This window comes from Amblyraja radiata, chromosome 7 (genome assembly GCF_010909765.2).
Source record: "Amblyraja radiata isolate CabotCenter1 chromosome 7, sAmbRad1.1.pri, whole genome shotgun sequence".
Lineage (NCBI taxonomy): Eukaryota > Metazoa > Chordata > Chondrichthyes > Rajiformes > Rajidae > Amblyraja > Amblyraja radiata.
The window spans coordinates 55,624,342-55,637,678 of record NC_045962.1 but is presented as its reverse complement, the minus strand read 5'-3'; the positions used below and the strand labels follow the sequence as shown (position 1 = coordinate 55,637,678).

At 43.5% G+C, this 13,337-nt stretch overlaps 1 protein-coding gene across 2 annotated transcripts in view; it reads left to right on the top strand.

The window, feature by feature from the left end:
- The first annotated feature begins 3,977 nt into the window (after positions 1-3,977).
- lmln (leishmanolysin like peptidase) overlaps positions 3,978-13,337 on the top strand; it is a 62,322-nt gene continuing 52,962 nt past the window's right edge. The window contains exons 1-3 of one of the 2 annotated variants that reach the window (XM_033024591.1): positions 3,978-4,145; positions 13,095-13,192; positions 13,284-13,314. In XM_033024591.1, coding sequence (XP_032880482.1) covers positions 4,011-4,145; positions 13,095-13,192; positions 13,284-13,314 — 264 coding nt within the window. In that variant the 5' untranslated portion in view covers positions 3,978-4,010. The remainder of the gene's footprint in view (positions 4,146-13,094; positions 13,193-13,283; positions 13,315-13,337) is intronic. The other variant, XM_033024592.1, reaches the window with a different exon arrangement.

Genomic DNA, 13,337 nt, shown 5'->3' with positions numbered 1-13,337 from the left:
TTGGGGAAGACTATTTGTATAATAATGGCTGATTCATTACAATGCAATTTCGATCAGAAAAAAGTAAACAATTTAAAAGTTACTTTGGAAACTGACAATGAGAAAATAATGCTGTGTTGTAGAAAAATATAAGGGGGAAAAAACTATTTCTGTAACCTTGAAGTAATCAGGATACTATTTCTCTTTTCATTAGGCTGCTAGTTTCATCACAGTTAATCAATGAAATTGATAAGCAAATGGTTCTACTGACATGTGGAACTATTAAACAATGTAACAAACAATTTTAGTGTTTTTAAGTCAGTTACAAAAATAAAATTTATAGCTATTTGCTTCAGGAAAAATAACTTATTGCAAGCTTGAAACTCTCTAGCCTATTCTCTATCGAAACAATGGTTTAGATAGCACCATTATCTGTAATGCAAGGTTTCTAAGGAAGGCGACTATTGCATTATGGCAGAACTAGCAGTGAATATATTGAATTAAGTAAAAGGTTACAAAGCAGGATCGCAAGGATAGTAATTTCTGGATTACCCCCAGTGCCACATGCTTAGGTAGGAATAGGTGCCAGATGTTACATTTTAGGAAGTCAAACCAGTTTAGGACATTCACAGTGAACAGTAGGCCCTTGGGTAGTGTTCTGGGACAGGGAGATCTGGGAGTGCAAGAGCATTGTTCCTTGAAACTGACAATGCAGGTACTCAGGGTAGTGAAGAAGGGCTTTCATGGTAGATTGGAAGATCAGGAGAACATTGTTAACAGCAGAGAAAAAGAGGTTCTCGACTCTGATCTTTCTTAGCAGTTTCTGTATCAGCACCTGTAGCCATAATTTGTCCCCACCCATCACTCTCTGCCCACACCTATATTTATTGTCTATTTTTCCTGTCCATGTCCTCCTATCACACATTGGACTGTCTCCCCAACTCCATCCTTCCCCCATCTAGCAAGTTTTTCATGATATCTGTACCTCACAATAATTGTACATAAGACTAGACTTCACCTGCCATCATTATATTTTCCCAGCTTACTTATTTGATTCCCTACTTACATATCACATAGAAAATAGGTGCAGTAGGCCATTCGGCCCTTGGAGCCAGCACTGACATTCAATATGATCATGGCTGATCATCCTAAATCAGTACCCCATTCCTACCTTCTCCCCATATCCCTTAATTCCATTAGCTCCAAGAGCTATATCTAACTCTCTCTTGAAAATATCCAGTGAATTGGCCTCCACTGCCACCTGTGGCAGAGAATTCCAGATTCACACCACTCTGGGTGAAAAAGTATTTCCTCATCTCAGTCCTAAAAGGCCTACCCCATTTTGAGCTGAGTGTGCACGGAGAGACTGGACTGTTACCTGGGCATGGTGTGTGCACAGAGTGACCAGACTATGCACGGAGTGTACATGGAGAGTACGACGGTACCCTGAGCACTGAGTGCATGGTGAGACTGGACAGTTACCTGGAGGGCATGGTTTGTGGCCAGACTGTGTAGGGGGAATGTGGACTGCATCCAGGGCACTGAGTGCACGGAGAATACGGACTGTTTCCTAGAAACAGAAAATAGGTGCAAGAGTAGGCCATTTGGCATTTCGAGCCAGCACCGTCATTCAATATGATCATGGCTGATCATCCAAAATCAGTACCCGGTTCCCACTTTTTCCCCATATCCCTTGATTCTTTAACAATAAGAGCTAAATCTAACTCTTGAAAACATCCAGTGAATTGGCCTCCACTGCCTTCTGTGGCAGAGAATTCCACAGATTCACAACTCTCTGGGTGATGTTATTTTTCCTCATCTCAGTCCTAAATGGCTTACCTCTTATTCTTAAACTGTGACCCCTGGTTCTAGACTCCCCCAATATTTTTCCTGGATCTAGCCTGTCCAATCCCTTCTATGATTCTATAAAATCCTCTCTCATCCTTCTAGATTCCAGTGAATACAAGCCCAGTCGACCCATTCTTTCATCAAACGTCAGTCCCGCCATCCCGGGAATTAACCTGGTGAACCTACGCTGCACTCCCTCAATAGCAAGAATGTCCTTCCTTAAATTAGGAGACCAAAACTGTACACAATTTTGCACGCATGCCTGGGCACAGAATGAATGTACATGGAATGACCTGACCATTCTTTGGTGAGCAGTGGTAGTTGGGAATGTTCACAAAGAGCCAGGTAGCTGTGGACTGTTCTCTGTGCACAGAGAATGTACAGAGAGAGCAGACTGTACCCCGGGCACCGATGGTGTACGGAGTGTACAGACTGTTTCCAGGGCAGGAATGTGCATGGAGAGACCTGACCTTTCCATGGAGAGCAGTGGTAGTTGAGAATGTTCACAAAAACCCTGGTAACACTACCTGACTACGTGCAGAATTTTATATGTTTCTATAAAATCCCCTCTCATTCTTCTAAATTCCAGTGAATATAGGATCATTCTTTCACGTCAGTCCCACCATTCTGGGAATTAACCTGGTGAGCCTACACTTCACTCCCTCATTAGCAAGGATGTCCTTCCTCAAATTATGAGACCAAATCTGCACACAATACTCCAGGTGTGGTCTCACAAGGGCCCTGTACAACTGCAGTAGGACGCCCTTGCTCCTATACTTTAGTTTAGAGATACAGCGTGGAAACAGGCCCTTCTGTCCACCGAGTCCACTCCAACTTGCAATCCCTACAGATTAACATTACCCTACACACACTAGGGACAATTTACATTTACACCGAGCCAATTTACCAACAAACCTATACGTCTTTGGAGTGCGGGAGGAAACCAAAGATCTGAGAAAACCCATGCAGATCACGGGGAGAACGTACAAACTCTACAGACAGCACCTGTAATCAGGATCAAACCCGGTCTCCGGCGCTGTACAACTGCAACTCTACCACCGTGCCGCCCAAATCCTCAAATCCTCTCGCTATGAAGGCCAACATGCCATTTGCTTTCTTCACTGCCTGCTGTACCTGCATGCTTTCTTTCAGTGACTGATGTACAAAGACACCAATGTCTTGTTGCACCTCCCCTTTTCCTAATCTGATACCTTTCACCCACTAGTCACTGCCTGCCATTCTGAAAAGGACCTGTTCATTCCTATTCTTTGCTTCCTGTCTGCCAACCAGTTCTCTATCCATGTCAATACCATACCCCTAATACCATGTGCTCTAATTGTGCACATTAATTTCTTGTGTGGGACCTTGTCAAAGGCTTTTTGAAAGTCCAGATACACCACATCCACTGGGTCTCCCTTATCCATTCTACTTGTTCTATCCTTAAAAAATTCCAGAAGATTAGTCAAGCATGATTTCCCCTTCATAAACCCATGCTTAACTTTGACCGATCCCGTCACTGCTTTCCATCTTTACATAGCGCTGCTACTACATATTTAATAATCAAGCATCTTCCCCGCTACCGGAGTCAGGCTAATTGGTCTATAACTCCCTGGCTTATAATTTTCTAAGTAATGTCACTTACAGGCTACAGAAGAAACTGCAGATGCTAAAATCTTGAATACAACACAAAATGCTGGAGGAACTCAGTCGGCAAGGCAGCATCTGAGGATTGAAATGGATAAGCGACATTTCGGAGAAGAGTTCCGACCCGTAAAATCACCTGCCCTTACCCGCCAGACGCTGCCTGACCCGCTGAGTTCCTCCAGCACTTTGTGCTTTGCAGCAGGGAAATGGTCTGTCACGTTTCACATTGGAACCCCTCTTCATCGACTGACCCTTGTCTCACTATCTCTCCCCTTTTCACATTGACTATCTTTCCTTTCCATGCTCGGTCATGATGAAGGGTCCGACCCGCACCCCGCCACTGCCACCCCCGGCCGCCATCCGCGCGCCTAACCGCCACCCCCGGCCGCCATCCGCGCGCCTAACCGCCACCATTAGAGCAGTGATGCTCTAAGATCTTTGACCGCCACTGCCACTCTCGGTCGCCCGGTTGGAGCGCACCGCGCACGCGCCGCAGCGCTCCGCCCGTCCGACGTCACCGGCTGACGGGCCGGTGAGCGATGATGGCGACGCGGCGCGGCCTCTGCAGCCGGACAGCGACCTGGATGTTGTACATCCTCACGGGGATGGCTTGTGTGGTGATCGAAACCAGCGTCTGCTACACATGTCGGCACCGCGTTCCGGACTACAGAGAGGTGAGCAGGATGGGCGGAGGACCGATCACTTGCCAAACGATTGCGGAGACGCAAGGAACTGCAGATGCTTTTTTACAATAACACATAGACACAAACAAAGTGCAGGAGTTACTCAGCGGGTCAGGCAGCAGCTCTGGAGGGGTTGGATAAGTGGCAGGATCCTTCTTCGGATATTCCATGGTGTGATGGGTTTAGCACCAAGCTGGACAGCACTGCGCGAACACTGGTTGATGGTGAAAGGTTGGTGATAGAACAGGTGGCCAGAGCCAAAGGAAGGCATTTCAAGGAACAGAATAGTTTGTTGTTAGAACCAAGTGCTGAATCTGAACTGTTCCGGGCGCAGGGTGTTCACGGGGAGTCCGTAATGCTCCTTGGGTACTGAGTGTGTACGGAGAGTGTGCACTGTTCCCTGGCCACTGAGTGTGCACAGAGATTTCAGAATTACCCCAGGGCACGAAATTTAAGGAGAGTGCGAGCTGTTCCCTGGGCACAGAATATGTACAGAGAGTGTGCATGGAGAGTGCAGATTGTTATCTAAATGGTGTCAAGTTGGGAAAAGGGGAAGTACAACGTGATCTGGGGGTCCTTGTTCATCAGTCACTGAAAGTAAGCATGCAGACAGCAGACAGCAGGCAGTGAAGAAAGCGTATGGCATGTTGGCCTTCATAACAAGAGGAGTTGAGTATAGGAGCAAAGAGGTCCTTCTGCAGTTGTACAGGGCCCTAGTGAGACCACATCTGGAGTATTGTGTACAGTTTTGGTCCCCTAATTTGAGGAAGGACATTCTTCTTGCTGTTGAGGGAGTGCAGCGTAGGTGTATAAGGTTAATTCCCGGGATGGCGGGACTGTCATATGCTGAGAGAATGGAGCGGCTCGGCTTGTATACTGGAATTTAGAAGGATGAGAGGGCATCTTATTGAACCTTATGATTATTAAAGGTTTGGACACGTGTGAGGCAGAAAACATGTGCCCGATGTTGGGGGAGTCTAGAACCAGGGGCCACAGTTTAAGAATAAGGGTTAAGCCATTTAGAACGGAGATGAGGACACACTATTTCACACAGAGACTTGTGATACTGTGGAATTATCTGCCTCAGAGGGTGGTGGAGGCTGGTTCTCTGGATACTTTCAAGAGAGAGCTAGATAGGGCTCTTAAAAATAGCGGAGTCAGGGGATATGGGAAGAAGGCAGGAACGGGGTACTGATTGGGGATAATCAGCCATGATCATATTAAATGGCGGTGCTGGCTCGAAGGGCCGAATGGCTTACTCCTGCACCTATTGTCTATTGTCCATTAACTGTTGTCTGGACACTGAGTGTGCATGGAAACTGCAGACTGTTTCTCGGGTGCTGTGTGTTTCTCGGGTGCTGTGTGCTGCCTGGGCAGTGAGTGTGCACAGAGGGCCCAGAACATTTCCTGGGCACTGCGTGTGCACAAGAGCGAATGGACTGTTATCTGGGCATGGTGTGTGCACAGAGTGACCAATGTGTACGGAGTATGCGGACGGCACCCTGGGCACTGAGTGTACACAGAGAGAACGTACTGTTTTGGGGCACAGAATGTGCACGGAGAGATCTGACCATACCCTGGAGAGCCCTTGCAGTTGGGAATGTTCACAAAGAGCCAGGTGGCACCCCTGGTTACTGAGGGAGCACCGTGCCTAGGGTGTGTCAGGACAGAGCAGGGTGGGAGCACACACTGTGTTCACAGTGGGCACACAGTGCTGTGTGCACATGTAGGATGCTGGGAGATAGCCCAGATGCAGAGAGAGAGAGTTTGGACAATGCCCCAGGCAAGGAGTGGGTAGAGGGAGTTAGAGAAATGTTTTTATCGTGTCCATGGGATTACCTACAGATAAAACAAACCCCCTATACCTGTCTGCATTTGGTACCTGCAGCTGAAGCATGCCTGCAATCATTTGGGCCCAGTGCAGTCATACTTTTTTGTGGCCCTCTATACTTTAGCTTTGGGTGAGTAATGATTGGGCCTCGAGCAATACACTGCTCAGTTCCTTCTTCTGCATCACCCTCATTCTCTTTAAAAAAAAACGAGGTTGCAGATTTGTCATCTGTCAAGGTTATCAACAAATTTGCAGTTTTAAATGTTACTCATTCAAAGATATGTAAAAACAAATAATTTATTAAAATAAATTTGAATTATAAAATAATTAAATAAATAGAAATTCAAGTATTACATTGAAGCAAAATAAAATTAAAAAAAATGTAATTGCTTCCTAATCTGCAAGCATTAGAATTCCATTGTTATATAAAAAATGATAATCAGATACATGCTTTGGAACTTGGTGCCAGACACGCAGATTATCTGGATTTTTGCATGTTATTCTAATTATTACATCAACATTTCCAAATTTAGTTTTCTTCAGATGTCACTTATTGTGATAAATCTCCTCATGAACTCTGTAAGTTTAAAGGGAAAACAACAGGATCTAGGACCTAAACGAGTCGGATGGGAGCGCAGGAACTGGGTTCTCCAGAGAGGGGATCTTATAGAAACTTACAAAATTCTTAAGGGGTTGGACGGGCTAGATGCAGGAAGATTGCTCCCGATGTTGGGGAAGTCCAGGACAAGGGGTCACAGCTTAAGGATAAGGGGGAAATCCTTTAAAACCGAGATGAGAAGAACTTTTTTCACACAGAGAGTGGTGAATCTCTGGAACTCTCTGCCACAGAGGGTAGTCGAGGCCAGTTCATTGGCTATATTTAAGAGTTAGATGTGGCCCTTGTGGCTAAGGGGATCAGAGGGTATGGAGAGAAGGCAGGTACGGGATACTGAGTTGGATGATCAGCCATGATCATATTGAATGGCGGTGCAGGCTCGAAGGGCCGAATGGCCTACTCCTGCACCTAATTTCTATGTTTCTATGTGAGGCGGGAGAGAGCACAAGTATTGTGGCAGATGTTACGTGATGAACAAGATGCCCAGTTATTGGGATTTCTGATTAGTCGAGTTATGACTTATTGGAGTATTGTAAATCCTACTCCACGTTTGAGTGAGAGTCAGTGATCTACCAGTGATAGTTTTCGATGTTCAACATTATGGAAACCCAGTCATAAGGTTTTCAGATTGTGGATTATTTGTATTACTGTGGTGGGATTTTAGATCCTTTCCCAGGTTTGACTGAGGGGCATTTAGCGGGGGGATTCTCACTGTTTCTCACTCTCGCTATTGAATTCCACCTACGGTTAAGTGATGGAGCATTATGACAAGTTTGGCCAAACCCAGTCAATCATTGTCCCAAATTTGCAATCCTGGCATGTAAGACCAAGACTTGGGTACAATTGGCTGAAGGCTGCCACATATGGATAGTTCGCCGACAGCCTATTTTTTACAGATATATTTAAAGATGCAGATTCAAAAAAAAATCAGACACCAAGAAAAAGCCTGACCCAAGCATGGGTGTGCATTGAGAGAGAATGCTCAACAGAATTACTGAGCCAAGGCATAGCTGATCGAGGAAAAGGCAGGACTAAACATGACCTAGAACTGAAACGCTCCAGGTACTGCATGTTATGTTTTTGCATCGGACGATCACTAAGCCCCTCAATCTGAGTCAGAATTTTCGTCCGGTCATGAGAGATGCTGAGGTGGAGACTGATCGCAGAGTGCAAACAGCTTAGACAGGGAACAGAGTGTGTGATGAGGGTGGGCCTGAGCCTTGGAATGTGGCCAAGCGTGAGGCTATTTTTGAGGATAGTACAAATGGACATTTGAACTAACAGGATAAGTATGATATGGGCTTTGGGTATCTTATGGATAAGGGACAGAATAGCTGGGATGAGAGCATGTAGTGAGAATCCTAAAAGCAGTGTCCAGTCTGAGACCCAGTTTAATAGTAATGCATAATAATCTAGGCGATGAGAGAATCTAACACACCCTCTATTCAAAATGGGAACAATAAGTACGCCCAACACAGGAAACTGTCCCAGCGCGATAAGTATATAAATTCAGCCTCATCAAGGTAAGTGGATTTGAGTAAGTCTCGGAACAATTTAAGTTCAGGTTTATTATCAAAACTGGGGATAGACACCATTTCACAAATTACAGGCCTGTTTCTTTACTCTCCCAATTCTCCAAGATCCTTGAAAAACTTTTTACAGAAAGACTTGACAATTTCATTGAAAAACATAAGCTTTTGGTCGACAGTCAATATGGATTCCTGACAGACAGATCAACATCAATAGCACTAATTGAACTAATCGAGGAAATCACAAATTGCATAGATAATAAAAAGCTTGCAGTGGGAATATTCATAGACTTAAAAAAAGCATTTGATACTGTAAATCACGATATTTTACTGGATAGCTATGGCATCAGAAGGGTTGGATTGGGTTGGGTGAGAAGCTATTTAAGAAACAGGCAACAATTTGTAGAAATAGGTGAACATAAATCAACTTACATGAACATAACTTGTGGAGTACCTCAAGGGTCTGTGTTAAGTCCAAAGCTTTTCATAATATACATTAATGACATATGCAGAGTATCAAATATACTGAAATTGATTGTATTTGCCGATGATACGAATATTATTTGTTCCGGTGACAATTTGAAGCAGGAGGTCATCACATCAGAAATGAATAAATTAAAACAGTGGTTTGATGTCAACAAATTGTCTCTAAATTTAAGCAAAACAAAGATGATGCTATTTGGAAAACATAAAACAAACCCTCAGGTACAATTGATAATAGATAACATAAGTATAGAAAGAGTATATGAAAATAAATGTCTTGGTGTGATTTTAGACCACAAAATCTGCTGGAAACCACATATAGACCACATCAAAGCAAAACTGGCAAAGTATAGCAATATTGGGAAAATCAACACATATTCTGGACCACAAATCATTACATACTCTGTATAATACACTCATATTGCCATATCTGAGTTACTGTGTGGATATATGGGGTAACGCCTACAAAACCAATCTATAGCCGTTATGCGCATTACAAAAAAGAGCAATAAGAATCATCAATAACATTATATCAGGGATCTAACAATTTTTTTCCCTGTTGCTAGCCGGGCAACCTTGGCAGCTTTTTAGGTTGCCAAATGACAGTTTAGGTGGCCATTTAAGACGGTTTGCATGACACGTGCGATAATGTGCTTGGACGAAGTGCGTAGTTACCATTCGGAATTATGCTCAAAGAAGCATTCACATATTATTTCTGCTTCAAATAAAGTCACAAACTAAACATATTCACCAATCAAGACATGATATACACCACAATGACATGCAGCAAAATTAAAATACAGTATCTCAACTCTTTTTACACATTGCAATTAATGCAATTTCTATTAGTTCTTTGCACTTCCAAACAAAAATGTGGTTGGATTATTCAGCATATGATCAACCTGTGTCAATAAATCCTGGACCATGGTCACATATATGCTTAACCATACACACTACAGATTGATGCAAGCATGTTTTCTGTGAAGGGCCGAAAATTACCATGACATGGCCATAGCATGGGTCGTTATTGCTATTGGTACAGAAACACTCTCGCTTCCCACATAATTTATCCATAACAAAATATACAGGTTGCAAGGAAATTTGTAAAGGCATTTTATGATAATAGCTGTTAAAACCGACTATACCCATCGGACAGGTTAAACATTACACTAACTGACAAGAGATGGCCCAAGGACATAACTGCAGCAAATGTTCTTTTGGTAATATGTTTAAAGATGTCAAATCGCCACATTACCGGACATTCAGATTAAACGTACGTGTTGTGAACAGCAATGAAGATACCCAGTTTGTACGCACCAGATTTAAAAAGAAATATTGATAAACGCTGTTTCCACCATTCCCACTTCAGATTTAATGTTAAAATTTCAACTGAAATATCTCCTGACCAAATTTGTGATGTATATGACCGACTGCAGAAGTAAAACCTGGATAAATCCAACGTATAGTTGTGAATGTTGCTCATTAAATAACTACAGTACTGATACTCCATATTAAGAGCATTGATTTGCCATTAAAATGATTTCTGTAATAACGTGTCAACGGTAGCAGTGACAATCGAACACTGCGGTTTTAATGTTTCACGTGTTCACAATTTAATTAATCCATCTTTATGGACTAAAACAAATAATAACATTGGGAATTAAAACACATTTGATTGAATTCCGTTATCAAACATAGTCAATGTTCGCTCTGAAGACATTTCCAGCACAATAGGTTCGGGGGGGGGGGGGGGGGTAGAGAAGGCAATCGGTGCGGAATGGATGGATTGAGGCAGGTCAATTAGTACGTGTTGGTTGGAGTATGTAAAATTGTGAGGGGAGAGCACGGGGGATGTCAGTGGTGTTGAATGGGAGGATCAGTATGGGATGGATGGGGGGGGATCAGTACAGGATGAATGGGTGGTTCAGTACAGGATGAATGGGGGTAGACAAAAATGCTGTAGAAACTCAGTAGGTGAGGCAGCATCTATGGAGCGAAGGAAATAGGCAATGTTTCGGGTTGAATCCCTTCTTCAGGCTGTTCCCCCCCATTCTTCTTGAATAGGGGGATCAGTACAGGGTGGATGAGGGGGATGATCAGCGCAGGATGAATGGGGGGGGGGGGGTCAGTACACTGTGGATCGGAGGGTCTGTGCAGGATGAATGGGGGATCAGTAAAAGATGAATGAGGGGATCAGTACAGGATTAATGAGGGGATCAGTATAGGAAGAATGGGGGATCAGTAGAGGATGAATGGGGAGATGGCAGGAGTTCAAAGCGAGGTGCATCGGGTGATCAGCGCAGGATGAATAGATGGGGGGGGGGATATAGATGGGGAGGGGTGCACAGGGGATGTCAGTGAGGACTGAATAGAGACGGGAATGGGGATCAGTGCGGAATGGAGAGGAGGTGTCTCAGGATAAGGGGGAGGGGTGGAGGGGGGGGGGGGTACAAGAGAGAGAGGGGAAGGGGCAGAGGAGGTGGGGAGGAACGAAGGTCAGCGCTCCTCGGACAACATCGCCCCGCTGCCTTGGCCGTCCCTGTCCACCGCCTAGTGCTGCCGCCAAAGGGGGAGGCGGTTGGGATCTCCTCGCCACCGCCTCACCTCCTCCGCCAGCCAACAGGAAGGTGCGGGGCCGAGTGGTGCAGCTTAAAGATCCTATAGCTATAGGATCTTTGGTGCAGCTGCTTCAGATGGCGGAAGGAGGCCTCCCCCCTCCTTCCCTCCTCCCGGCCTCGGCGTGCGAGAGTGTTTGTTTTGAAAGCAGCGGATTTGCAAGCAGCGGCAGCTATCAGGACGGGCGGGGTGCGGGAGGAGGAGGAGATGGAGCCGCTGTCGCGGCCGCTGCTGCGGCTGTGCGGGAACCGTCATTCGCTCCGACCCAAAGCCACCCCGCACCTAATATATTTGCTCCGCAATACAGTCGCCGCCAACACGAAACGTCACGTTCCTATTCTCCAGAGATGCTGCCTGACCCGCTGAGTTACTCCAGTTTTTTGTGTCTATCTTCGGTATAAACCAGTATCTGTAGTGCCAAGCCGGGCAAAATGACTCGGCGTTTAGGTTGCCCGGCAGCACTTTGGGTGGTCATTGGCACCCGGGCAGCTGCTAATTTCAAGCCCTGTTGGATATCTTGAACATACCAATTTATTATTCTTAAAGTCACATACACTGAAGTTCACCGATCTGGTTAAATTTAAGACTGCACAAATCATGTACAAAGCAAGAAATAATTTACTTCCGGGAAATATACAAAAACTGTTTATGGAAAGGCAGGGCGGGTATAATTTGAGAGGGGAACTTAATTTAAAAAAACTCAATGTCAGAAAACCTCTTAAAAGTTGTGCACAGCAATCTGCGGGGTGAATTTGTGGAATGGTTTGGAACAGAAGATAAAACTTAGCACAAACATAATTCAGTTTAAAAAGATGTACAAAACTTTTTAAAAGGATATTGGGATGAGGATAGGTGATTTTGAGTGGGATATTTGTTATACTGATTGTATTGGGAAGGGTGATGGGTTAACTATATGACTAAGAGATACTGTACAGTACAGGAGGGGTTTTTCTTTTTTCTTTTTTCTTTTTCTTTTTTTTGTATGGCTTTGCAAACATTTGATTAGTGTATAAATGTAAATAATTTGGTGTACATATGGAAATAGGTGTTTATAGCTGCTAAATTTGTATACGATAATTATAAGCAGTATTAATAATGGGAATTAATAATCTTTGGCTTCTTCCTGCTCCTTTTCGGACATATACGATTCATTTATTTATAAATATTGTTTATGACACTTTATAAATATTCTTGTTTTGTTTTTTTTGTTTTTTGTATGCTGTTTCATACTTGCTTTTTATTTTTTAGTCTGTTCGAAATAAAGGATTTATTATTATTATTATTATTTAAATAAATTGTATGTTAGGAATACATTAAATTCTATGCTTTTTGGGAACAAAATCTGATCTGTTTTACATGCTTAACTCAACAGCACTGGTGTACTTCCAGATGTTACAGCAGGATATTATATCACTAATGTATCTAGGAATGGAGGATGCTTTAGTTAAAACTGTACATAAGCAGAACTGCCAAGTAAATCTCCGATAATCTGCTTTCTGATTACACAGAATTCATGATGATATGTCACCTGGCTCATCAGATGGCTGATTCTGGAGCTCTTTATCACATACCGTGGCCCCAGTTCCTGTGCTCCCCTTAACTTCCCAGAGTCTAACGCTAAACTTACTGGGGCCCTGATTCCTATGCTTACCATTTTCGCTGGAATAGTATTATTGTGCTGCGTAACATCTTTTAAAAAATAGAAGCAAAAAAGTATTGGAATATTTTAGGAATAGCAGTTCAAAAAATCCATTCCTCTGGCACTATCAATATGCCAACTGAAGAATTGTATGATACAACCAAGTACAAAGTCTTCTTTTTAGTATACTGCAATGTCTACTTTATCATTAACTTTTTTTGCCTAGGTAATTTATCAAGTTTATATACAGCCACCTCGAATTACCAGGAGGAGTGTTGATCAGCATCTGAGAATAAAAATCGTATATGATTTGAGCATTGAATAGTAAGTGTAAATTGTTAGCTCATTCAAATATTGCAGAACAACCTTGCTGAATTTAGATTGTAATCTTGCTTCTTGTTTATCTTTATTGCAGTCTGCCCCCAGATAAAAGGTATTTGGTTAAGGTATGTAATAAATTCACCCATCA